Here is a 25,846-nt window from a genome sequence, read left to right as displayed (position 1 = left end):
GAATTTTACGGCATGGATACCTGTCCAACACCTGTGCAAAGATTACGGTCATTTTCTTCACCGGCGTTCAAAGTCGATCAAGAACGATGAGAAACAACGGTAAGATTAATTATTGCAGTCTGGAACGTCTCGATCTCTCGGCTCGATATTCTATTACGCCTACATGCATAAGTTGCGATGAGATATTAGTTATCTGTAAGGCCCGGATTAGCAAAGTACACCCATGCCTCGCGGTAAGTAATGACCGCATATTTTTATACGCCATTTCGCTAAAACGGCCCTTTTGCAATTTACGGCACGCGATGCGCGGTTATAAGGCGAAGGATTATTTTTGAATTTTTTTTTTTTTTTTTCTTCTACGAATTTTTAAAGGAAATAAATAAAACGAAGCGATTCGTGAATTAAAAACTATATTGTTTCATAAAGAATTGAAACAGATTCAATTGAATTTTTACAGGTTTGTGTAAAAATAATTTATCCGTGTATCATAATACGACTTTTCGCTTTTTGTTTGGCGCCATAAAATACAGTTCCTGTATTCCGTGTATAATTTTTTTTTTTTTTTTCTTGTCCATATTTTTTCTTTTTTCAAGTCTACATTATATCGTACGTATTTCGTAATTTTAAACAGATATTTATCCGGGCCTTCCGTTAATCCGTATTAAATAATGTGTACCATACATTTTTATTTTTTTTTTAACACGAGAATTCCATCCTCCGTTTACGTATCGGGGAGACGCAGAATTAAATTATTCAAAGTATGTACATAATTTGCGATTGCTCTGCAGCAGCGTGAGGTTTTGAATTTTTTTGTTAGAAATTTTTTCCGTACACCGAATAATGTCCGGCAGCGTTGTCGTCGGTATATTTTATACGACGTGCCACACGCCATGGCCGAGGCACACAGGTTGTGGAAAATAAGATTTCGCTTACGTTGGGGTATGTGGGTAGGTACTACACCACACAAGCGGAAAGGAAGCCGTTCTCGCGTATCCTCGTAATATGCGGAGGCAAAGGCCGAGACTTTTTTTTTTTTTTCTTATTATCCGGGAAAAACGGCAGCGGGGAGAAAAGTGGGGGCAGAGGAGAGGAGGAAGAGGAAGAGGAGGGTCGTCTATGTATCGCTGAAGAGACGAGAGCAGACCGAGTGGCGGCGTGGCGACGACCGGGGTGCAGAACGAACCGAGGCGAGGGAAACTAATCTCCGATTAGCCTACATTGCTGGTTGAAAGCTTATGTGCCTACCGGAGAAAGAGATGGATAGATAGATAGATAGATATACGGACAGATGGATAGATAGACGGAAGGAGAGAGAGAGAGAGAGAGAGAGAGAGAGAGACGTGCTCGACAAAACGTCGCCGACACTTTCCTCATCCTCCTCCTCATCCTCCTCCTCCTACTTTCTCATCCATCTCTTCATCCCTTAGTGTCCATTTCATGCATGCATGCTGGGGCGGTGATAACGGAAAGAGCAGCACGTTTTCTAACAATTAAACTACGGTTTGGAAAGTAAAATATAACGTGTCGAATTTAAGGGTCGTCGTTTAATGTGAAGAGTGGTTTTTTTTTTTTTCTCTCCAAGATAAACCGTTTAAATCAAATTTCACATAATTTTCACATCGTATTTATTGACGTTGAAACAAAACTTTGTGAATTTTTTGGAAACGTGATATATTGAATGTAACCTAATTTGTACCGTCCGATAGGAACGTATGTAAAAAAAAAAAGTGCAGACACGATATCTCAAAATGCACTTTTTTACAGCATTACAGCATCTTTGTTATACCTGTACTTATTGCCTGAAATAGGATAGTCATTTTTCTCAAACAACTCGGCCATTTTCAATTGTAGCGGAAAATCGTGAAGACGAAACTTGTAAGAAATTCAATTTTCTACGACTTTGGTATGTACATTTTTTTTTTTTGTATCGTTAGCTTTGAATTAAACCTGAAAAAAGCGGCGAAATAAAACTATCGCGTTGTGTCATTTGTTTTTAAATTTAGGAAATAACGGTGAATAAATTGACGGTTCTATTTTTCTTTCCCATTGGCGTACGATCTTGAATATTGACTGTTGGAAAACAAAAAAAAGACAAAGACCAAAATTGTATAAAATCAAATTCCCTGCAAGTTTCTTTATGTTCGTTTATGCCTTGAAGTAAAAAATAAATGAGATAAATGGGATAGTTTTATTTCACCGAGTTTTTCAGGTTTAATTCGAAACTATCGATCTTAGAAAAAAAAAATGTCGACATCGAAAGTCGTAGAAAATTTAATTTCCCACATGTTTTGTCTTTTCGATATTTCGTTACGATTGAAAATGAGCCGAGTTGTTCAAGAAAAGCCATTTTTCATAAAATCCAAAATCACGGGTACATGCAACGATGGGATTTGGTCGCCATTTTGAATTTAGAATGCCAACTATGAAAACAATAAAAAGAAAGTACACGACAATGACTGGACTAGTAAGAAATGAAAATAGTTAAGGACTGTATTATACCCATAGTGCCAAAACCATAACTAGACATTTTTCTCGGTGTACGTTATTTTATACTCCAGCATATAACGAAGGGTCACGCGAGCCGGTGGACCGACTAAAAATAGCTCACTCACACACTCTTTCTCTCTCTCTCTCTCTCTTTCTCTCTGATATTTATGGAGTAATTTAAACTCGCGCTTTCAGCAATCGTTTCATTCATTTATCCGACCTCCGAAATATTCGAGTCTTTTTACAGCTATAAATATAGGAGAAATTACTCGAGTAGTCACGTACCAAGAATTTAAGGTAGTCTGCTTGAGTGATTTATTTCTATAATAAACACGTCACTTAAAGCATATTGTCTTATCTCGCACGCATCTAACGTGTATAATCATTCTAGACAATTAACTTCGCGGCTACTCAAACGTTAATTGTAAGATCGCGACCAATATACGCGCACACACACATGCCATATATATATATATATGGGGCATTCCACGTCACCTCGATTTTTCACACGGTTTTTTCAGTCACGAAAAAGTGCTTCTTAATTTTATCAGATTTTTTTTCCTACAACCGTCAACTTTTCACGATTGTTCAATTCTGTATAAAAATTGGCACTGTTTCAAAATCACAAAAAATGAGCAGAAAATTATGCGTCCTTGCGGGAAAAGATTCAGAATTGAATGCAGAATTTTTGGTAATTTTTTTGAGACTTTGAAAGAGTGCCAATTTTTTTAGATGGATTTGAATAATTTGAATGTTGATTTCGTCGCTATTGCACGAAATCTGAGTAACCATAAAAAATTAACGGTAGTAGAAATAGGTCTGAAAACAATGAAGAAATGATTTTTTGTGACCGGAGTACGGTATGAAAAATTCTGAAGCTAATCAAAAATGGTGAGGGATAATCATTGGTAGAGTTGACATGGAATGCCCCATATATATATATATATATGCACATATAAAATGCGGTCACATGTTCTCGAATAATTGAACGTTCGTTCTGTTTTAATTGACCTTCCTTGTATATTTAGAGCCGTGCGAAATTCTCGCGGTTTAAAATTTTCTCAATTCATAAATAGTTTGAACTATTGTATGTTTATAGATACAGTACGCAGTGTGAAAACATAATTATTGTAAGCGTAAGAAAATTATATATTTTATTCTTAATTTAAATATTTTTCCATAACAGCACCGTTTCATTTTCATTATACACAATTAATTCTCTTCCGCACAATGGGCTTGAAATTAAATTCAAACTGAATGTTATAAAATTTATATTACATTTTGAAACTCGACGTACGGGATTCCCTACTATTTTCATTTCGATATATTATTTATGCTGCAGTTATAAAAAAATTTAATCATTTTCATTCCTCTCTCGCATTTCTTATATATTATACTACTGTATCTAAATAAAGAGAAAAACCCGAAATTTTCAAACAGTAATAACAAAAGTTGAATCTTGCTCGAGGTACGACGAGAATTTCATTTTATTGTTTCATTTTGAATATCTCTGGGCGTATGCGCGTGTATATCGGGCATTCCACGTGAAATTAGCAACCCATGTACCTCATCCTATTCGATTTTAATAATTTTTTGTTAGCATGATGTTTATCGCAAAAAGGTGTTGGAATTTTTTTTTTTTTTTAGATTTTTTTTTTAGCCACCGGTGAAGTTTGAAAAAAATCGATGAACCAATTCCGAAAACGCCATTTTTCAAAATCTTGAAAAAAATTCACATAAATTCTACGATTTGAAATGTGATCTGAATATTTGCTTCTTTTTTTTCGCACGTTTTTAGTTTTTCCATGTCGGAATAGAAGTTTTTTATTTCTAGATCTAAAAATAGATCGCCGAATCGTGAAAACAATGCGATGCCGCAATATATTTAGATCGAGGCATATTAGGGAAAAAAAAAAGAACAAAACAAAACGACAAAACAATTCCGGCATCGAAAAATTATAAACTTGCAAAAAAAATAGAGTAAATATTGAGCTCCCATTATCGTGTGGTGCTTAAAAATCATATTTTGAATCATAGAAACAGTGTGAGTTTTTCAAAATTTTTAAAAACAGCGTTTTTTCGTAACCGGGTTTGCGATTTTCTATACAAATTCGAATCTAACGAAAATCTGTAAAAAAAATTCGTGAAAACCTTTTTGGATCGGTAAGAACATAGTACGAAAAAATGATCAAGAATCGAAGGAGGTGAGGTTCATGGGCTGTAGCATTTTGACACGGAATGCCCCATACACACACACACATGTATATATATATTCGCTTGTGTGGATAAAATATTCTGCTGAAAAGTTCGCTGCGAAACACGGTTCACCTGAAAAAACACAGCTTCGGAGGGGTTAAAAATGAGTAGGGTTGGAAAAAAGTAGGCAAAAAAAGAGAAGAAAAGGAGAGAGAGAGAGAGAGAAAAAAAAAGTAAATAAAAAAAATGAGGGACGGGGAGAACGAAAGAGCAAAAGTACCAAAGAGAGGAAAAAGAATTAAGAAGAAGAGGTAAAAACTGTTTCTCCCGCGTCACAGTTTCCGCTTTAATTCCTATTGATCTTTCCTCTCACAAGCTCTCTCCTCCGGTGTGCCGAGTTATACGCTGCGTGGATATATCGACGCGCGCTGGTTTTCCTCCCTCTCTCTCACTCGGTAGGTAGGCGATATTACGGGAGAGAAACGGGAACGGTTGCTATTCCCGTAGGCGAATACGGGAAGAGCGGAAGAGCCCTCCTCTCATAATTCATACCTATTAGCCACGTGTACGTTGCGTTAACTAACTGAACCGTAATGCAGAATATTTGGACGACAAAGGTCGCAGGGTTTCGGCCGCGTAGTATCGAGTCTGTTCCGCAATCGGCCATCCATCCATCCATCCAGCGTGTTGGAGGTTCGGCTGGACTCTGGTACTACTGCATGTATAATCGATGTTGCAAATTGTGTCAAGTGGACGCAAGGTGAGGTTAGGATCGCGTAATCGAAGATTTGTTCGCGACGGCGCATGCGCGGAGTAAGGAAAAGACCACTTTCAACACTCCTAGAACTTAATAGCGGTTTTTTCAGCTCTCCGCGCTTTCGCATTCGCAGACTGTGACTCTACAGTCACAGAAAAGCGTTGTATAAATAGTACACTGATCCGTACTTTTTTATCACGAGAGCCAAGAAATTGTGACTCGAGTCCCGATTTTGAGGTTAGAATGCCGAAAATCACCAGACACGGCTAATTCAACTCTCTTTCGCGTTACTCTTACACCCCATGTTTAATTTCCAAAACTACTTACAACGATCGACATATTTTCTTCTTGAATTTCATCATATCTATCATCTCGTTACGTATTTACGATATCCGCAGTTCCACAAAATAGATTAGAATTAAGACGGCGTTGCTTTAGCAAAAGCACGACATTAAAAATATCGCGCGAATCAGATCGAACCCTGATTGTTTATTAGCGTAATTCCGGTGACTTGTTCAACCACTATTTCTCGCGTTTTTGGCGGACAATTTTTCATTTGAAAACACATGTGAGATACTTGTCCGTACGATATAAATAGCCGATGGCTAATTCGTGACACAGGGCAAATAATTCCTGCCGCCTTCTTCGTGTCCTGGTGATAATTAGGTCAATTGATCACTAACTATTACGCTCGTTTTCTGACCGCTTGGCAAGTCTACTGTTTTTCTTGATTCCTGCAGAGTAAGCTTATACTGCACAGGATCCTGACTCTACAGGGTTCGTACGCTTTGTGGAATCTCAAATTCCCTAACTTTTCCCCAAGTATTCTAGCCTAAGAATACAATTTTTTCAACCAACCTTTCAAGAAATATGTCGCTGATTAATGGAAAATTTTTTATATTTTTTTTTTTTTGTTACAAACGACAGCCGGCGACGAAAAATGCTCCATAGAAAAATGATGCAGTGGAAAATCGGCCGAGGCGCAGTTCACGTTCGATATTCGTTATTTACTCACCGCGCTTCCAGTTCGAAAAGTCCGTCACGTAGCATGCGATCAGGCCTTGGTAATTATGCCATGCCTACGTGCTGTGAGACGAAATTTAGACTGACGGGTGGACGGATGGATGGTTGCGAGGGGGAATAGGGGGGGAGGGATTGAAAGCCTTCTATAAAATTAAATTACACGCGGTAGTGAAGGGACAGCGGTCACGGATGCAGGGTCAAGTATCTTACTTAATTATGGATCGGATTGTACACAAGGGACTGGACGTTAGTAATTCTTCGTTAGAATCGTATTTTTTCTATAAAGTGTACATATATATATATATACAGGGTGTTGAAAAAAGGTGAAAAAACGAAGTAACTTGGAGATAAACTGATAATAAGACTCCCGAATGACCCCGGCGATACGTCAATACGTATTCGGACGTAAAATTTCCCGCTGAATCCAAATTTGAACGAAAAAATTGGGGTTGAAATCCGTTTGAAATTTCAAAGTTGGGCCTCATAAGGCCCCCCTGGGCCCATCCGGCCCAAAAACTGATACGACCATTGGATTCCCAGGGAAAAATTATTCGGGAATCTATTTTCAGTTTATCTCCGACAATAAGTTACTTCGTTTTCGTGCTATCCAGATGTATCCATCTTTTTTCAACACCCTGTATGTATATACGCGTTACACGCATAGATAACCTAATACTGGAATTACAAGGAAAAATTCGGATATCGACGTTTCGTGTGAAAAAATAAAAACGCTCAGAAATTATCTCGTGTACTAGATCCAATTGATTTTGGTAATAGCGGTATTGGACGAATTAACAAATTACTTCGGTGAATTTGATAGGAAATTATCTTCCGCATTAAAATGGGATTGAACGATTATACAAATTTACTGTATATATATATATGTTATTTTCAACAATTTCGAATAATTGTACAATAAATATCATAATCAACGTGCAGCGAGCTGCAATCCCTGGAAAAACCTGAAAAATCTGGAATTGTCGGGAGATTTTTAATTTGGTCGTGAAAAATACTAAAAATATCAGTTTTCTGTCATGGGAATTAGAAATGATTTTTTCCGGTAGGACAAGTATACTTTTTTTCATCGAGAAAACAAATTTTTTTTTTTTTTTTTTTTGTGTACATTGTATTTTCGAATTCGAAATGAATACAGAGTTAATAACCCGAACGATTCAGGTCTTGGTAACTTACTAGAACTGAGGAAAAAATGTTGAGGAAAACTGGACTTTAGGTGCTGGGAAAAAACGTGGAAATGATTTAGAATTTTTTGTCGGAAAAATTTTTTCCCACTCCGTCGAAGTATTTTTTTTTATAAAAAATCATGGATCACGAGTAGAGACGCGGATGGATCGTACGAAACGACTAACCATCTATCCCTGCATCCATGGTTTTGATGAAAATAAACTACGGAGATTTACAGAGCCTAAGGTTATGTCCCAAAACAGCGTTATTACATATTTTCTGGCCCCCTTTTTTTTTTTCTTTTTTTCTTTTTTTAAAATATTTTTTCACTTTTTTTCTCTCGTCTCTCAACGTCGAGTTATGAAAAAAACAACGAGATTTAAGCATAATATACCACCAGATGAGGCGATGCGCTTGGTCTACCTTCCTGCCTGCCTGCCTGCAGAGAATTTTCTTCCGTGCGAAAAAGCATGACCAGTGTTCCAGAATATCACCCACTACGGAAACTCTCTTCTCTTACACACACATTATACCTATACTGCGGCACAGATTGTTTTTTTTTTTTTTTCACTCCCATCAGCCCCACTTTTCGAACCATTAATTATTGTAAAATCTCTCGTACTTGTTCGGTTTTCTTTTTTTTTTTTTCCCTTCGTGCATGAAAATAGACGATTCATTTCAAAAGGAATTGGTAATCTTTTTGACATATATATATATATATATATATATATATATATATATATATGTATATAAAATGTATATAATTAACCAATCAGCCGCTTCGATTCTTTGAGAAATTTTGACGGTGCAGGTATGTGAAAAAAAAATTTCAAAAAAAAAAAAAAAAAAAATTAAATTGAATCTAAAACACCGAAAATTGACTTACGATGAGTAACTCTCGAGACACGCGTATATTTTTGAAAAAAATATGGAGACAATGCGCGATGAAAGAAAAAAAAAAACAGGTATTCATTTCAGCGAGTGAAATTGAATAGCTAGGAAAAGAATGAATCAACGATTTTTACTTTATTTTCATTATTTATCTCGGATCAAATTAGATTAGTTTTTATGTTTTTCATTATACGTATTTCACGGTGCAACGGTTAAGGGTTATAAATTGCCCGTGGAATGAAAATCTTGCACGAATTTGTTGTTGGATTTTTTTTTTTTTTTGTCGAGTGGGTGTAAAAACTTGGAAGGTTCAACATTTCTGATAAACGGTATCTTGATGTTTGCAAGTCTCACTGATCGCCAGTCATTCCGATCAGTGAAACTTTCGGAAATCAAGATTTCGAGCAAATTCCACTCTTCGCATGTGTTCGAAATTTCGCATTTATCATCCATTCCAAATATATCGGATCCTTCCAAGTTTTCTTTGTTTTACTTTGTTATCGACAACCTGCAGTTTTTCTTTACAATATAAACCTCGATTTCACACATCCGTGATAGCTGTAAGATATAGAAAATTGATAAAAAGTGATCCTATAAAACTGCAGAATAACCCGATTGAAATGGTTCGCCCTTATATCTTGCTATACGTACAGGTATTATACCTATGTGTAATGTTATGTATAAGAGCGAGGCAAATTGATTGAAAGAAACATTTTATCATCCATTTTATATATATATATATATATATATATATATATATATATATATATAGATGTACATGTACAAAACCTCTTTCACGCTTTTCCGCTCATAGTTATAACTACATACGTATATACGGGGCATTCCGCATCACTCGACCTCTCGAATCGGGCCCGAGATTTTTTATACCATTGTCGTACTCACTTTGAAAGGCACTGTGGTTGTTTCAACAATTCCTCTCGAAAGCTAACAAAAAAACTACAACTTTTATGTAGAGTAATTTTTTTTCAGTTACTTCAAGTTTCCGAGATATATTCGTTTGGAGAAAAAAAAAAAAAAAAAAGAGAAAAAACGGCAATTTCTCAAATAATGAATTAAAAAATCTGAAAAAATTCACATAGAGTACCTTTCAGCAGTACTTTGATACAACCAATTGTGGGGTAGATCTGAGATGGTCGAAAAAAAAATTGGCCCAGTTGACGGAAAATCCCACATATACCTAATTATTTTTTTCTACGGTCAAATCGTTGTTGAATTTATTAGTTTTCTTTACGTTTCCTCAGTTCGAAAACTAACCAAACAACGTTTCCACATATTATAACCGACGATTATAATTTACGATACCTTAGTTATTATTATTTTTCAACCGCGCTACAGCGCGTCGTAAAAATCGTGACGCAGCTCGTGGGGGAGGTTGTAACAAAGCGATCTCTGGCAGTTCGCCAAAACATCTTTCTTCCGATTAATAGTATATCTGTACGTTCACAACCACGTACGATCCTTGTCTTACAAAGGTGCATTACTGTTGAGCGTTGTTTTCCTTATAAAGCGGCTCAATCGAGAGATCGACGTCATTTACCATTATTATTATTGTTATTATTTATTTTTTTATTTTTTTATTTTTTTTTTTTTTATCCTCTTTTTAAATTTTTCGTTTCTCTGTTTTCAGAGAAAAAAGAGGAAGTTATTGTAATCACCGTGAAAATGAATAGTTGAGTTTTCACTAGATCTTGATGTTTTGAAGTTTGGATAATCACCTCCAATCATTTTCAGACGGTCGTCTAAAGAATTTTTTCATCCGACGATATCTCGATAACGAGTTACCGGATTTCAATGATTTTGATCTCAATCGACGGGGCTTTCCCAGACTTGGAAACGATTAGATTTTGGCTCTGATCGGTTCGGTGATTTTTCTATTATTTAAATAGCAAAATTAAAAAAAACATGAAATAAAAATTATGGATATCTTGAGAACGGGTGAACGGATTTGAATGAAAATCGGTATCGTGAGGTTTTTTGGCTCGCTAATCGCGAACCTAAGTTGAGATTTCCAAAATTCAAACTCGGGGTTTTCAGCAAGCTGAGAAAAAGATTGAAAACATTTGAATTTCGATGAAAACTGGTAATCGTCGGTTTGTTGTTGGATGGCTGATCACGAATCTGAAGTCAGATTTCGAAATCCAAAATGGCGATTCAATACGGCGGTGAAAAAAAATCTAAATATATTCCGATTTTCATAGAAATTTGTAGACGCAGGTACACTGAGAAAAATTTCATTTTCTAGAGTAATTTTCATTTTCTATCTAAAAGTATATTTTTCGATTGTGGTAAAAAATTGCGGTTACCGGAACTAAAAATTTCTCTCACAATCAGTGTATACGTATGTATATACAATACACATCATTACGAGTAAACATATCGCACTATTCGTCAGCACATCTTTTATCACCGAAGTCGGCATGTTTCCGGAGATAATCATTTACAATATACATACATGTGTGTGTGTGTGTGTCATTATATTGCCTCCTTGACAGCAAACCGCATTACATACTTACATCATACAATCGGCGTGACTAATTGACCGCATTTATCTGTTTTACGATTGATATTATCACCGTCGTATTATATCACCGTGAAAGAATCCGACGGACAATTAAACTCCAGTCGGTCCCACATTTTTGTACAATGTGCAAAGAGGCTGTTTTGTACATTCCGTGTGTATAGAATCGAGAAGGAACTCGAGAGAGAATGATGGGTAATTAAGATATAAGGTTAGAAGGACAAAAGAATTCTCACCGCATTATACGTAAAACCTGTAATTATAGTAGAAAATTTGTACGGTTATTGCTGTTTTTATTCGTTTTTAATTTTCTTTTTTAATTTTTCACATTATTCGATTCTCTACATAATACGGCTTCGGATAACGACGCGTAACGAGGATTTTTAAACAGGTGATTTAATAATAATGATTCACGCGTAGTATATTACAACGTGTAGTATTACACGATAATAATAACAATTAGCAACAATAAGCAACAATTCACCCGTATTCGGCAAATATACCATTCGCGTTTTGTACCGGATTAGCCTTGCTAATTCTTTCTGAATTCAATCGAATTGAATTTATCGGCATGCAGCAACGGCACCAGCAGCATGTCGGATATGCTTTCAACGTAGGTATAAACGCGTACTTACTTCGTCTATTACAGCATAGAGAAACAGACAAAGTTACACGGTAAAGTTGCGTCCGTGTATAAATTGTGAAATACCCGACGTCGTCGGTCGCATAATGCACTTGCTATATTGTTATATATGGTTTTATAGATATATTGTAAGGGTAGAGAGGTGTAATTTATTTATTGTCAGACTCGCGGGTCGCGGGATATAATTGCATTTAACTCGTTGTGTGAGTAATTGAAACCCGATTTAACAAGTATACCTGAATATGTATTTTATTTTCAGGTTGAAAATAAAAAAAATGCAAAATATAAAACAATAGCGGCTTTAGACTGGCCGTGAGTTTCAAGTTCCGTAGAGAAAAAAATCCAATTCAAATTTCGAACTACAAATTTGGATTCCTGATTAATGATATAATGACTATAATGGATTTACCGTTGCTAATTTTCCAAGTCTGAATCCATTTTTTCGTCTACTAATTTCTATCAAAATCGGAATATTTTTACAATTTTTTCACCGCCATATTGAATCGCCATTTTAGATTTCGAAATTTGACTTCGTATTCGTGATCAGCCACCCAACAACAAAACCGACGAGTACCAATTTTCATCGAAATTCAAATGTCTTTCAATCTTCTCTCTCAGCTCGCTGAAAACCCCGAGTTTGAATTTTGGAAAAATAAATTGTTCGCATAAGTAAATCCACACAAACACAGACGTCCGTCTGAAAATGATTGGAAATTATTATCCAAACTTCAAAACGCGGAGATCTAGTGAAAACTCAACTTTTCTCATTTTCCGGGTGATTGCAATATACATATATATATATATATATGTATGTATGTATGTATGTACGTATATATCGTCAACATTAGGATGGAGCAGAAACGCGGTTTCGCCGAAACTCGTAAAGCATTCTTTCCGACCTGTTTACCGAAATAAATCTCCACTTCCCACTTCCTTTGACTAATAACACGTATAACGCTGTAGTTGTTCCTGTCAATTAGGGCTCGGTCATGCATCGCATCATGAATATTTTAGGTCAAAAGTTTAAAATTTTGACCCAACTCCGTAATCGGCGTTGAGAATTATCGGTTAGTGGAAAAAAAAATAAAATGAAATAAACTAGAATATTCATTGATGCGAAAATCTTATACACATAATTTTTCGAGTGTGGACAATCCGAGCATAGAAAATTGTAAATTAATATATAAAGTCGAATTACGGAATGACGAAATATACAGGGTGTGGCAAAATTCACGCGACAAGTAATTTTGATAGAAAATTTCAGGTGAATTCTAATCACAGAAATTAGAGATGCAGGAAAAATTCGACAAAAGATTTTATACGCGTAACTCTGTACTGTGTTGACTTTACGAATCGATGAAAAAAAAAAATGTTCAGTTTTCTAATTATAAAACTGTGTTTTCTATCAAAGTTACTTGTTGCGTCAATTTTGGGACACCCTGTATGACGATGAAAACGCAGAACGAAAAAATCGGGAATTTTTATACAGATTCCTGTGTTATCGAAAGGAATTCTAACGATTCTACACTTTCGCATTGAATATGTTCGGAACTTTCTATTCTTATACATTTCCATACTTCGACTTTCAACGTTATTAAATTCTGTAAGTCAAATTTTCGCTCCTTGTAAAATCCCATATCACGCCTCTGCATTGCTTTGATCTATCTATATTTTTATTCCTCGAACGAATTATCTAACCGTTGCGGTATAAAAATTAAATTCATCTCAGTATTGATTTTCAATGCAAAAAGGAAAAGAAGTCGAAACCATTCCTGCAAAGATTACAAATTTCATCCTATATTATTCTATTATATAATACTGTACGATCTTAATTTGTACAAATTTTAAATATTTTATACAGCAGGTAAAATTTTACAATATTTATACCTATACATGTACAGTGCGTGCATACTTAATGGTATGTGCGACTGTGTGTGTAACTATAAAGATACACAACAGTTTTAATTTTTTAGTAACAATAATAACAATATTTGCAACGCGTCAAGCATCCCCGCAAACAGCGTTAAGAAGATAAAAACGTTTACTTCGCAAATACAGTATTACATACATACCTATACGCACATATGTATATATATATATATATATATATAGGATGTAACACGTATCTAGGTGTAAAAGTTATATTTACACTTGATGATGGTAAAACGAAACCAACGCTTGATAGATTTAATTAATTGCTGGCTTGCCGCTCGTTTGTGTATTTACATTATACATACATACGTATACATATATGTATATACCTACACCTTACACTGAATTTTCGGATACGTCGTTGGTTACTTTTTTATAGGCAACATATACGAATTCAGTTGCGAGGTACTCGTGTGTACATAAAACCGTCTTAACGAAACCGATTACTGAATAATCCAATTGTGGAGTTACACAACGACTGTGACAGGATACGTGTCGTATGCACACACGCGTGTATAGAGTCAAATAAAAAATCCTCAGTGTTAAACTGACCGCAATGAATACACGACAGACATTTACTTTGTACATTTGTTATTAATTAATTCTATAACTATATAATGCGTGTAACGCGCTTATTTTTATGTCTTATTGTCGAAGAAGAAATTCAATGTCCAATTGTGAAAACATATTGTTTAGCATTGGCGATATAGAAGGAGAGGTAAAAAAAAAATAAATAAAAAAAAAAAAAAAAAGAATATTAACCAATTATTATACGTGTAATTTGTTTTCTTTCAAAGTGTCTAAGTATACCTTAAAACACATTTACGTTTACGATGATGTGTGGAAAGAATTTTACACAACTTGTAATTATAACATTCAGTGTTTACTGTTATATATATTCGTGTTCAAGCGAACGCAATTAGCTACAAAACTATGCAGTGATCGTCGCCCACGCTGTTATAAACCAATTTTTTTTTTAAATAATACACGTGCATATTTATACACACATTGTATACACACATCTCTGTGATATAACCGTGAGTATCACAGTTGAAAACTGTTCGGCAACAAAACTTTCGCTCTCTCGTCGTGTGTTTGTTGCCATGATCGTACACGTGTACGTTATACGTTACCTCTGTCCTATAATATCCTACAGTGCGTGCGCAATCGCCGACATATGTACACATATATGCACGCGTATAGACGTATAGACGTGGAGCTACTTCTTCGATTATATACACCCGGCTAGTTTATATGTACATAAATATATGTATATATATGGATTAATATATGACTCCGAATGAGCGACATCAGGTCGCGATGGAAAATTCGAACGACGTAACGTTTACGTATATATGGGGCATTCCGCGAGGTATCGATCAAGACTTACAATTTTTTGTACGAAAGTAATTAACCGACGAAAAACGCGATCGCTGTATTATTTTTTGTCAGAATTTCTTCGACCCAGCGTGTATCTGAGGTATGATTTAAATGATTGAAAAAAAATATATATATATGTATTATAAGATGGAGATTTCGTAACTTCACGTGACGAGTGAGAAAAATGATTGAACAAAGTAACAAACAAATCGTTATTATTCGATTGCATTTTTAACGTAAGAATTAACATAAAAGCTCGTCGTAATACGGAGCGAAAATTATTTATTCAGAGGGATATTAATTGAGCTTTTTTCTGTTCATTCTTATGGCAAAAATGCAATCCAATAATATTAGTTTATTTTTTAAAGCATCTTTTCTCATTAATCTCTTGAAGTTACAAAAACTCCGTCTTGTAATAGGTATAATCAAATTTTGTTATATTTTGTAAGGTTTTTCTAAATTTTTTTTTCACGTTTTTAAATAAATCATACCTCAGATACGCTGGGTGAAAAAATTCTGAAACAAATGATGTTTGCGTTTTTCGTCACGTACTTCCGTAAAAAACATACAAAGTAGAATTTTGATCGACATGCCATGGAATGCCCCATATATATATATATATTTCTTATTTATCACGAACGAACATTAATGAATCGTTGACTATTCTCTTCCTTCTTCCGTTGTTGTTGTTGTTGTTGTTGTTTTAGTTGTTTTTCTCTCCTCTGTTTCTATTCGTCTGTTTATTCAAGGTATTGAGAGATCGAGAAAAAGCAAGTGAAGGTAGTGAAGATTTTTAATAAAAACTCCGTTTACTTATTGTCCAATCAACTCGTAACACATCTTACAATGATTACACCGCGGATATATAAAATATGTAATATAAAAGTATGAATTGTAAAACTGTAAAAGCTCTCCACTGAAGATTGTAACTTGCGTAGCTGCATATGTAATTAATTACACGCGCAAGGAAACCGCAAATTTCCGTTCGCTACGCTGCTTGCGTATGGTTTTCCTTTAAAAGATAAATAAATAAATAAATAAATAAAAAAAAAAAAATGAAACGGATATCGAACGCACAATCCGCGCGAATTTCTTGTGACTATAAAAACTGCAACGGGGCTGAAATTATTATGTGAACGTTAACTTAACGAAATATACGATGAAAAATCATTATTGCACAATTTTGGAATATGTATAAGTTTTCATTTATTGTTGTTTAGGAAATTTCGGACATTAACGGTGAGAAGAAAGTGAGCAGATGTTACTTAACAAAACAGCAGGAAAATAGGGACACCTCGGGGTTTTACCTACAAAAAAAAAAAATATCAGTCACGGTTTTTTTTTTCTTTCTTTTTTTTCGGCAGATTAACGATCACAAAGAAACATGACCAGTCATTTACAAAATCACGACTATAGAAAAAAGTAGCGCGGCTTTTTTTTTTTTTGACCTTCCATACCCATATTTTTTTTTTATATATAATATATATATATATATATATTATAATAGTAGAAACAAAGCGTAAGAGTTTAAGAATTTTATCATCATTTTATAACATACATGTATACATATATGTGAACAGTAATTATAAAATTTTATAAGCAACAACTCTGCCAACTTTCAAATCGGTCTTTTAATTTATACCAAAGTCATACAAAACTACATTTATTTTACATTTCAACACTTACAGAGCTTAACGGCATGTGTTCCAGTTTACGTAGAGGCTTGAAACTTTACACAAATTATCTGATTCGAATGATTTGGAACAGATCTGGAGAGCGTTCCAATAAAAAAAAAAGTCCGACCCCCAAATAAGTAACTCCTTAATACATATATAATTATATATATATATATATATATATATATATATATATATATATGTATATATATATACATCGAAAACAGGATTGAAACGATGATCTTGTATACGTATAAGCCGGGACATTAATGACAACAGTAAACATGATTTATCTCCTCGGCTTCGGTGTATGTCGGGCAATTTAGTAATCGTAGTTGAGGATTCGCCGTGCAGAGAATGAGAGAGATCCGGTCAAGGCCGTAGCTTTTAGCAGACCGCGCGAACTTGCGAATACGGAGTCTCTATACCTGCGTATCTTCATTGACTCAAAGCGCGATTCGTAACAATGGTAATATATTTTTATGTTTATCAACGATAGCACGATCGCATTCTCTTATACATGCACGTTCGACTTACCAAATAAAATCCTTGCAATGGCTGCAGAACGTCGGCTGCTTGAAGAAGCGGGGCATAAAGCTGTGGTCCTTTACCATGTAAACATTCTTCTTCTTCAACGCGCCCTTTCTGCCTCTAAGCTTTTTCGCAAAGGCCGTACTCGAGTCGTTCGGCCCTAGGGAATTTTCGCACATGCTTCCGTCCTCGTCCGCCATCCTCGGAGACAGGAGTTAAAACCACCGTCTCTATATCTGTCTCTCTTTAATCCCCCTTATTACGGTCTGTCGGATTCCTCTTTGTCTCTCTCTCTCTCTATCTCTTCTCTTCGCTGTCGCCGTTTCTTATATCGCTTTGCAATCAAGTTTTCCCGCACTTTTCTCTCTCTCTCTCTCTCTCTATCTCTTTTTTTTTCTCGTTCGTTAACCGCGAACGATAATTTTTTCATGCACGATATTCGGTCAATTCTTTAATAAATCAACGACGAGTCCTCCGTCTACCGTCTTTCGCGTTACACCCGACGAACTATAAAATTCAAGTGAAACGTGCCGCGCTTTGCGTTACTTTTTTTTTTTTTATTTGTCATACGCGCGGCTTGCGGACTATTATTATTATTCTTATTTTTGTTTTTATTATTATCGGTTCGGGGATCAAGTATATACGAAATAATTAACGTTAGATGCAACGGCGGTGATTGACTCTCGCGCAAAGGAGAAAAGAGAGTGCGAGAGAGAGAGAGAGAAAGAGGAGAAAAAAAGAAGAAGAAGAAGAAGAAGAAGAAAAAACTGTAGGACGAAACACACTCGGGCACACGTATGTATTTATTGTTACGTATATGCCTATGTTATATTACGATGAATTCACACAGATTGTCGAAACAACGGGACATGTACACCACCGACGATTAAAATTCGCTCCCCCCCCCCGCCGGTGTATAAAACCGCACTATGCCGTTTTACTCCGTACACTCGACGTCCGCGCTGTTTAGCCTCTGTCTCTGGATTAGCTGTCACCGCTCGCCGCCACCCGATAATTTTAGAATCTCGCGCAGTCGTTCGGCAACTACCGTATACCTGCGCAGAGACGTTCGAAACGCGTTGCGCACTGGAATATCGACATTCATATCCGCGCTGGTTGTACTTGCTTACAGCCGCCGCCGCCGCCGCCGCCGCCGCCGCCGCCGCCGCCGGCTTCAACGCAGCCACAACGACGAGCGCCGCCCTCGTACGGCGATACGTTCCCCTACGTCCACGTATCGCCTACCTTCGACGACCTGCGACCCGGGACTTCCCCCCTCCCCAACCCGACACCTCTCACACTCACCCGAAAACACTTACGCCTGGGGTTTATCCGACGACGGCCAACTTTGCGTACCTACCGAAAATGTTCGTTTGTCGAGTTGTGGAGTGGCGTGTATTTTTTTTTTTTTTTTATTTTTTTTATTATTTTAAATTTTACGTATAATTTATTATCAAGCGACTTGACTTTAAAAATTTCATAAAACATACGTATACGAGAAATCGTGTAATTTAATTACTAAAGCGCGAACTGTCAGATTTAATGGATGAAAAAATTTATACTTTATCTGGTATAAATGATGATTCGTGCCTTTCGTAATATTTTATTATCTGATTTCTTACCTACGTTTTTGTTTGAATTTACAAAGTAAATCGTGTGATATGTTACACGTCGAATTCTTTCCAAACATTACACATTGTACACGTATATGTATGATTTGACATATGAACAGTTTCAGTTGGGTGGGAATTACGCCTCGAGATCAAAGCCCCCCGTTTCGCTGTTGATTTCTTTTTTTCCCTGCTTCTTATTACTAATATTATTATTATTATTGTTGTTATTATTATTATTATTATTATTACTACACCGCACTGCGCGAGGGAGAAAAGAGTGTACGTCCTTTCATCTTTGCGTACTTCCCGAATCTCGGAATTTCCCCTCGACGCACTATTTTTTTCAAATGTGTAAAACGAGCTTAATTCCAACGGTTTCGCGTTGGATTACAAGCTGTTCAATCATGAAAATTTAACCGTTATAGATGTTAATTGTAATATTGTTTTAGGCTGATTCCGGTTAAATTCCGACGAATCGATTTTCAATCGGTTTTCAATCGGAATTATCAGGATCAAGTCCTTTTCAGGTTATTGAATTTATTTTTTGCTTTCTCATTGTATTTTTTATTTTTTTCTTGCTTCCATGACACGCGTACATGTTGTCAGTTCTCAATTTTTTAAACGCACACGAGATTTATGTACGTACATGCATACGTATAATACATATTTCATGAGAAGAGACAAAAAGTATGGGCGGAATATGAAAGTACACATTCTACAGTTAATACGGTATATGTTTGTTTTCACCCGAAATACTACATCGCGAGGAATACGGAAAATAGTATATCGTGTGGGAAGGAAACAAACTCGGTCTTTTCGGACCGAGCGTAATTTTGCAATATTAGTCGTAGGTGAAGTCTAGGAGAAATATTTCAAATACGCGAGGCGAAAAGACCGTTGTCTTCTTGTTGCACGCGATTTTTATATATAACGCGAACACGTCACGCATTTTTTCACGAAGCACGACATTGAGGTTAGAGTCGCGTAATGTCAGATTTGTTCGCGACGGCGCATGCGCGGAGTACGGAAAAGACGACTTTCAACACTCCTAGGATTTAAAAGTGGTATTTTCCGTACTCCGCGTATGCGCGTTCGCAGACTGATTACAATAACAGAAAAGCGTACTTTGTGTACGGAAAATACGCCTGAAAAAATATTCAATACACACAATTTTTGGGCAGATGTGCATTTCTTCTCACAAGATCCCATTTTCGTTTGAATGGGTATACACGCGTGTTATCCTAAAGATTTCAACTTTTAGTTAACTACTGCGTAGTAATGACTTTTTTTTCAGAAAGTTTACCCGTCCCACTACATTATAAACAAGGTACTCAGAGGAAAAGATCGATACGAATTCGTAACGAACCATCAGTTCTTCGAAACGTCTAATCAACGGTAGCCGTAACGCAAATTATATTCTGCTGATCTTGTCACAGTATTCAATACAGGATAATTGCGTCTCGCGAGAACGGGTTTTGCGTGTTTTTTTTTCTTCGTCAGCCGAAAACACGCCAAGTCAACTTATACGTACATTTATAGTTCGACGAAAAAGATGAAGAATTTGTTTTTCTCGATAAAAAAAAAGTTGTATAAAAATCGTGCATACGTTACATATTAATGTGAATAAACACGCGCGTGTATTTTGAAGTATGGATTGGTCGACAGGATTCGATGAAGCCCACCGAAGGCCAACAACCACATTTACTGTCTAAATATCAATATCTTATTATATTACCTCTGTCCCGTATTGGGAATTTTTCATTGCTAAATTTCACTTTACAGCGTCGCCTGATTTTATTTTTCAGTTTATTTTTCGCAATTCAGTTAATATATTCTGGACAAGCTTTTTCTGAATTTACCCGTTTCCCTGTAGAACTTGTTTCTTCTTGCTTTTTATATTATCATTGTTTTCTCTCTCTTTAATTTCAAGAATAATTCAAACCTCGTAGAATATAGATTGTACGCATATAGTATAGAAACGAGATATGCGTCAGAAACGTTATAATTCCGTCACTTTATTTTCGATCTGTCGTTGAATTTCATCATCGCATTAAATTTACTGACGCACGAGGCGACGCGTGACGAAAACCAAACTAGACGTTTGTTACTTTCTCAAGTGAACAAAGTCTTGAAATTATAACAATGATTATATTTGTCGTTAATACTTTGTTTGATAACCTATATTGCACAAGCTGTATCTGTACCGAATGTTTATCAGTTCGTTTTATTTATTTATCTATCTTTTTTCTTCATTCGTCGTCGTCTTTCGTTCAAGTCTTATTCACCGTACGATCAGCTTATACGCTGATTAGTTTAGTTGCCCAAACCTCACCGAATTTGCTGATTATCTATAAGACATGCCTTATAATCTTAGACCGGTTGTGATTTATTTTGGTTTCCAATCAAACTCTAAAATACCTTAAATGTTCATCGTTTATCGCACCAAGTTCAGAGAAACAAAAGTGTTTTATAATTTTTCAACATAGAATATAAAACGTAGATTAATAATGGGAATAATAACAAACTCCATGGTCATACACAAGTTATTTATTCAACCATGGTTCATTCTCATGATTACATGAGGAAATTCTGTCTGATTCGCAGTTGGAAAATTCAATTCATCGTTAATCTAATGTAAAATAATTCTAACCGCGTTAAAATAATGTTATCGAAGTGTGCAGCCGTCAAAAAAAAAAAAAAGAGCAAGGGCTTTTTATCGTACGATCTCCTCAATCATGCAACAACGTTTTGAACACCGTGTGCGACATATAACCGATTCGTTGAATTTATTCATTTTCACTCAGCTTTTTTATCCAGCTCCGCGTGATCCGCATTCAGCGATGAATCTTACTTTCAGAGTGATGTTAATTCGACGGCACACGTTTCAATGGCGGTTATACACTTGGAAAGGTTGTGCTCGGCCAGGTGGAAATTCCTTAATGCATGTACGTCGCGGGCTATTAGAGCGTAGATACGCCTGGGCCTTTGTCTCTTTTTGATACGTCCCGACGTTTACGTGTCGTGTATGTAAAATTTTTCATTCGATACTTTTTTTTTTTTTTTTGTGTAAAACTTCGGTGCAGGTATACGAAGAACACGCTGTGTTCGACAAAATCTAATCATTTTAAAACATATCTTATCCCTCAAGTGAGCAGCCCGTTATCGTATAAAATAATTCATGCAGCAGACGAAAGCTTTTTGCGAGAATCTCAGAGTTATTCGAGAAAGAATAATATCTCAATTTTCTACGTCTGTATAACAAATTGTACACAGCATTCGGGAGGGAGAAAACGATGAAAAAAAAAAAGAAACAAGTAAAACTTGAAGCTGAAGGAAATTTTACTTTTGCTTCTTCTTATACTTTATTCATTGGACCACCCGCCGAGATAATGGGATGCATATTTTATATGCAATTTATTCCAGGGATCTTGGATTCGGCGGCAAATTGCGCAACAATTTGATTTGCTGGCGCATGCGTTGGATCGATAATCGACCGGTAAAAGCGGAACCCGACATTCTCCACTTTTGACTCAATCTATGTCACTTCGCTAGTCAATGCCAATCTCTTCGGTCCACCCAGTGTTGCCAAAACTAAAGAAATTTATTTAAATCTAAAGAAATTAGAGTCCGTTCAAACGGTTCAGAGAAAAAAGAAAAGTTGTTTTCTTATTATAAACTATTGTCGCTTAGGCCAGATTCTGAGGAAAATCCGAAGATTTCTGGCGTAATCTCGAGACTGAAAGAAGCGAAATATCTAAATATGACTAAACATCGACAAATTGTGAGGTTCCCAAGAAAATATGCACAAATCAGATAGCGTCTACAATTTTCAAACGCACTTATTTGACATGTTAACGGTCCTAAATATTAAAAATAAAAACATATTATTTACATGAAAGTCCCGAATATCTTTATACTTACAATTCAGATTGTAGCATATAAATTTTTGAGTTGCCTCGCTCGTTAATTATTATTATATATTTATAGGAAAATTGTCCGTCTTGAAAATGAGAAACATGACGGATTATTGTGACGTTATTAAGACATCTGAAGAATTATTGTAGTGCCATTTAAAATAAGAAATCTGAAGAATTATTTTGGCGCCTTTTAAAGAAATATTCGTCCGATAGGTTGGCAACTCTGGATCTACCAAGTTCTTTTCCGATTTCGGGTAGTCTATGCTTGATTTACCGAATTGTAAATTATTCACGTGGGTCAGTGTGATTTTGAGTGAGCGCAGATTGTGTCGCCGTTAGTTGTAAATTCGTCGATGCGAAGACAAGCAGCTCAAAGCTGAGGGTAGCCAATCATGGGTATACTCGAAAAAATATCAGAAATCGAGAAAGAGATCGCTCGGACGCAAAAAAATAAGGGTTTGTTTCGGATTTGAGGTTATGTGTCTGCCAGCCGCAACGCCGTGACCGGCTCGGAGTCTGGGGATTTTGCATTTTTTCTAATTTTCTCAACCGTCGTTTAAAGGTCGATATTTGTTTTTACAGCGACGGAGTATCATCTCGGCCTATTGAAGGCAAAGTTAGCCAAGTATCGCTCCCAGTTATTAGAGCCGTCAAAGAAATCCGAAAAGGGGGAAGGGTTCGATGTACTGAAATCAGGAGATGCGCGGGTCGCCCTGATCGGTTTTCCCTCTGTGGGTAAATCCACTTTACTCAGCACCCTTACTCACACCGAATCCGAAGCTGCGTCCTACGAATTCACAACGCTTACGTGCATACCAGGTGTAATCGAATACAAGGGAGCAAACATACAACTTTTAGATTTGCCCGGTATCATCGAAGGTGCCGCTCAGGTATTGCCTAGAAAAATAAACACCGGCGATGTTTTCGCGTACATCGAGTTTTCTAATTCTTGGTAATTTTCCCAGGGAAAAGGAAGAGGGAGGCAAGTCATAGCCGTCGCAAGAACGGCAGATTTGGTATTGATGATGTTAGATGCGACGAAACAAGATGTACAACGACAATTATTAGAGAAAGAATTGGAGTCTGTTGGTATTAGACTGAACAAACAGAAACCCAATATATATTTTAAAATAAAGAAGGGTGGGGGGCTCTCGTTCAACTCTACTTGCCCACTGACTAAAGTTGACGAGAAGTTGGTCCAAATGATCTTACATGAGTATAAAATATTCAACGCTGAGGTATTGTTTCGCGAAGACTGCACTGCCGATGAGCTCATCGATGTTATCAATGCAAACAGAGTGTACCTACCCTGCCTGTACGTATACAATAAGATTGATCAAATATCTATAGAAGAAGTTGATAGAATCGCGAGGCAAAGCAACAGCGTCGTAGTTAGGTGAGTCAAGCATAGGATACTATCAGTTTTTGGAAAGCGTTCACGCGCAATTCCACCAACAAAACTTCTAAGCTAAAATACTCTTACGACAGTTGCAACATGAAATTGAATTTGGACTATTTGCTGGAGGTTCTGTGGGAATATTTGTCACTCATCAGGGTTTACACTAAAAAACCTGGTCAACCACCAGACTTTGATGATGGATTGATTTTACGGAAGGGAGTCACGGTCGAACATGTCTGTCACAGCATTCACCGGACTCTCGCTGAACAATTCAAATATGCTCTTGTTTGGGTAAGATTACCGGATGTAAAGTATGTTTAAAAATGACGAGATATTTACCACCTCTAAACTTCGATGAACATTCTCTTTGCAGGGCACGAGCACAAAATACTCACCCCAAAGGGTAGGATTGCAACATGTGATGCATGACGAAGATGTGATACAAGTGCTCAAAAAATAAATCAATGCAAATACTTTGGTTTGACTAATATACCATAGTATAATATACTAATGATGATGGTGAACGATATTATCAGCTTCGCAAAGCCTAATGTATATTTTATATATTCTAAAAATAAGCAATCCACAAAATGGATGAAATAACGTCACTTTTTGGGGTATAAATATCCAAGCTATAAAAAATTATGCGACACATTATTTCAATGTCAATTCTTTCTTCCTCAAGTATCCACGAATTTAGTTGACTTATTACATCGTTTTTAATAAAATTGTACTGTTAATGGATTGATAAGAAACATTCTCGTCTTTTAACGTTGTTCGAATGAAAATACTTGCTTCATTATTTGGAAAAAAAAATGGCATCCCCACACCCATTATGCCAGTCTCCGTATTATTTATGAACTTATCCGACCATGGCGAACCTTTTTTTGTCCACTGCAGGTCTTGTCGTTTGTCCTTTGCACCAAAGTTACCGACCCCAATCAAATTTCTTCAGATCTAATGTATTTTGATGTCCGCCAAAGCAAAAAGAAAAAGAATTCTTTTCAAGAATTGTGGTAATTTATATCGAAATCTAAAGAAACTTTATCACTTTTAAAGAATTTTTCTTCCTGATTCCAAATTCCTACATTTTTAATTTCCTATTCCAATTTTTTCTAATTGTTTGGAATTTGTTGTAATATCGGTATTTAACTTAAGAAAACAAGGCGGGTGAGTCGATATATAACTGAATAAAACTCGAGATATGCTTCGGTGATTTGGAGTTTCAATTTGAGTCACTTCGGGTTCATCTGTGCTATTTTTCCAAATTTTCGCTCATAGTTTCAATTTTTCCGAATTTTGTTATTAGATTGACCAGTTTTGTTAGTTTTCATACACATTTCAAATGAAAATTAATACAAATCGTTCCCGCGCTTAGAGCATATACTACTAGAGGTAGAGCTATCTAAGATGATGTCACAGAAATGTAACATGACGCCCATGAATGCGACAACTGATTTCACGTAAATAGATTACTTGAAGTTATTTATTTCCATATATTCTGCTTACTGATAGTGCCAGTATGTGCATTCAAAAGTTGCAAAAATAATAACATAAACACTAAAGGATAAAATATAAAATTTTTATCTTTCCCAACAGAGGATAATTACGTTCATGTTAATTACGTTTGAATTTGGCGCTTATAAAGTTCGAAAAATCATGCATGTATGTATGCCAACC

The 25,846-nt window shown here is 36.0% G+C and overlaps 2 protein-coding genes across 6 annotated transcripts in view; one reads left to right on the top strand and one right to left on the bottom strand.

Moving 5' to 3' along the window:
• Positions 1 to 18,254, bottom strand: part of LOC107224170 (protein kinase C, brain isozyme) — a 48,247-nt gene extending 29,993 nt beyond the window's left edge. Inside the window, exons 1-2 of one of the 5 annotated variants that reach the window (XM_046737353.1) lie at positions 18,023 to 18,248; positions 17,244 to 17,562 (exon numbers count right to left, since the gene is read on the bottom strand). In XM_046737353.1, coding sequence (XP_046593309.1) covers positions 17,244 to 17,437 — 194 coding nt within the window. In that variant the 5' untranslated portion in view covers positions 17,438 to 17,562; positions 18,023 to 18,248. Of the gene's footprint in view, positions 1 to 17,243 lie in introns of all 5 variants that reach the window. The other 4 variants (XM_046737352.1, XM_046737354.1, XM_046737351.1 and 1 more) reach the window with 4 other exon arrangements.
• A 4,774-nt stretch (positions 18,255 to 23,028) lies between these two features.
• Positions 23,029 to 24,823, top strand: LOC107226074 (developmentally-regulated GTP-binding protein 2). The gene is made up of 5 exons (XM_015666759.2): positions 23,029 to 23,223; positions 23,350 to 23,657; positions 23,733 to 24,163; positions 24,256 to 24,457; positions 24,540 to 24,823. The coding sequence occupies exons 1-5, from the start codon at positions 23,160 to 23,162 to the stop codon at positions 24,624 to 24,626; spliced, it is 1,092 nt and encodes a 363-aa protein (XP_015522245.1). The 5' UTR covers positions 23,029 to 23,159; the 3' UTR covers positions 24,627 to 24,823.
• The last annotated feature ends 1,023 nt before the right edge of the window (positions 24,824 to 25,846 follow it).

The sequence above is a fragment of the Neodiprion lecontei genome, chromosome 4 (assembly GCF_021901455.1).
Source record: "Neodiprion lecontei isolate iyNeoLeco1 chromosome 4, iyNeoLeco1.1, whole genome shotgun sequence".
In the NCBI taxonomy this organism is placed as follows: Eukaryota; Metazoa; Arthropoda; class Insecta; order Hymenoptera; family Diprionidae; genus Neodiprion; species Neodiprion lecontei.
The sequence above is the reverse complement of the archived record's forward strand: the minus strand, read 5'-3'. Positions and strand labels throughout refer to the sequence as shown.

Bases quoted from the DNA above. Each gene is read 5' to 3' on its own strand.
- LOC107226074 (XM_015666759.2), top strand. From the start codon at position 23,160: ATGGGTATACTCGAAAAAATATCAGAAATCGAGAAAGAGATCGCTCGG. The intron at 23,658-23,732 runs GTATTGCCTAGA...TAATTTTCCCAG, and splicing joins TCATCGAAGGTGCCGCTCAG to GGAAAAGGAAGAGGGAGGCA. The intron at 24,164-24,255 runs GTGAGTCAAGCA...CTCTTACGACAG, and splicing joins AGCAACAGCGTCGTAGTTAG to TTGCAACATGAAATTGAATT.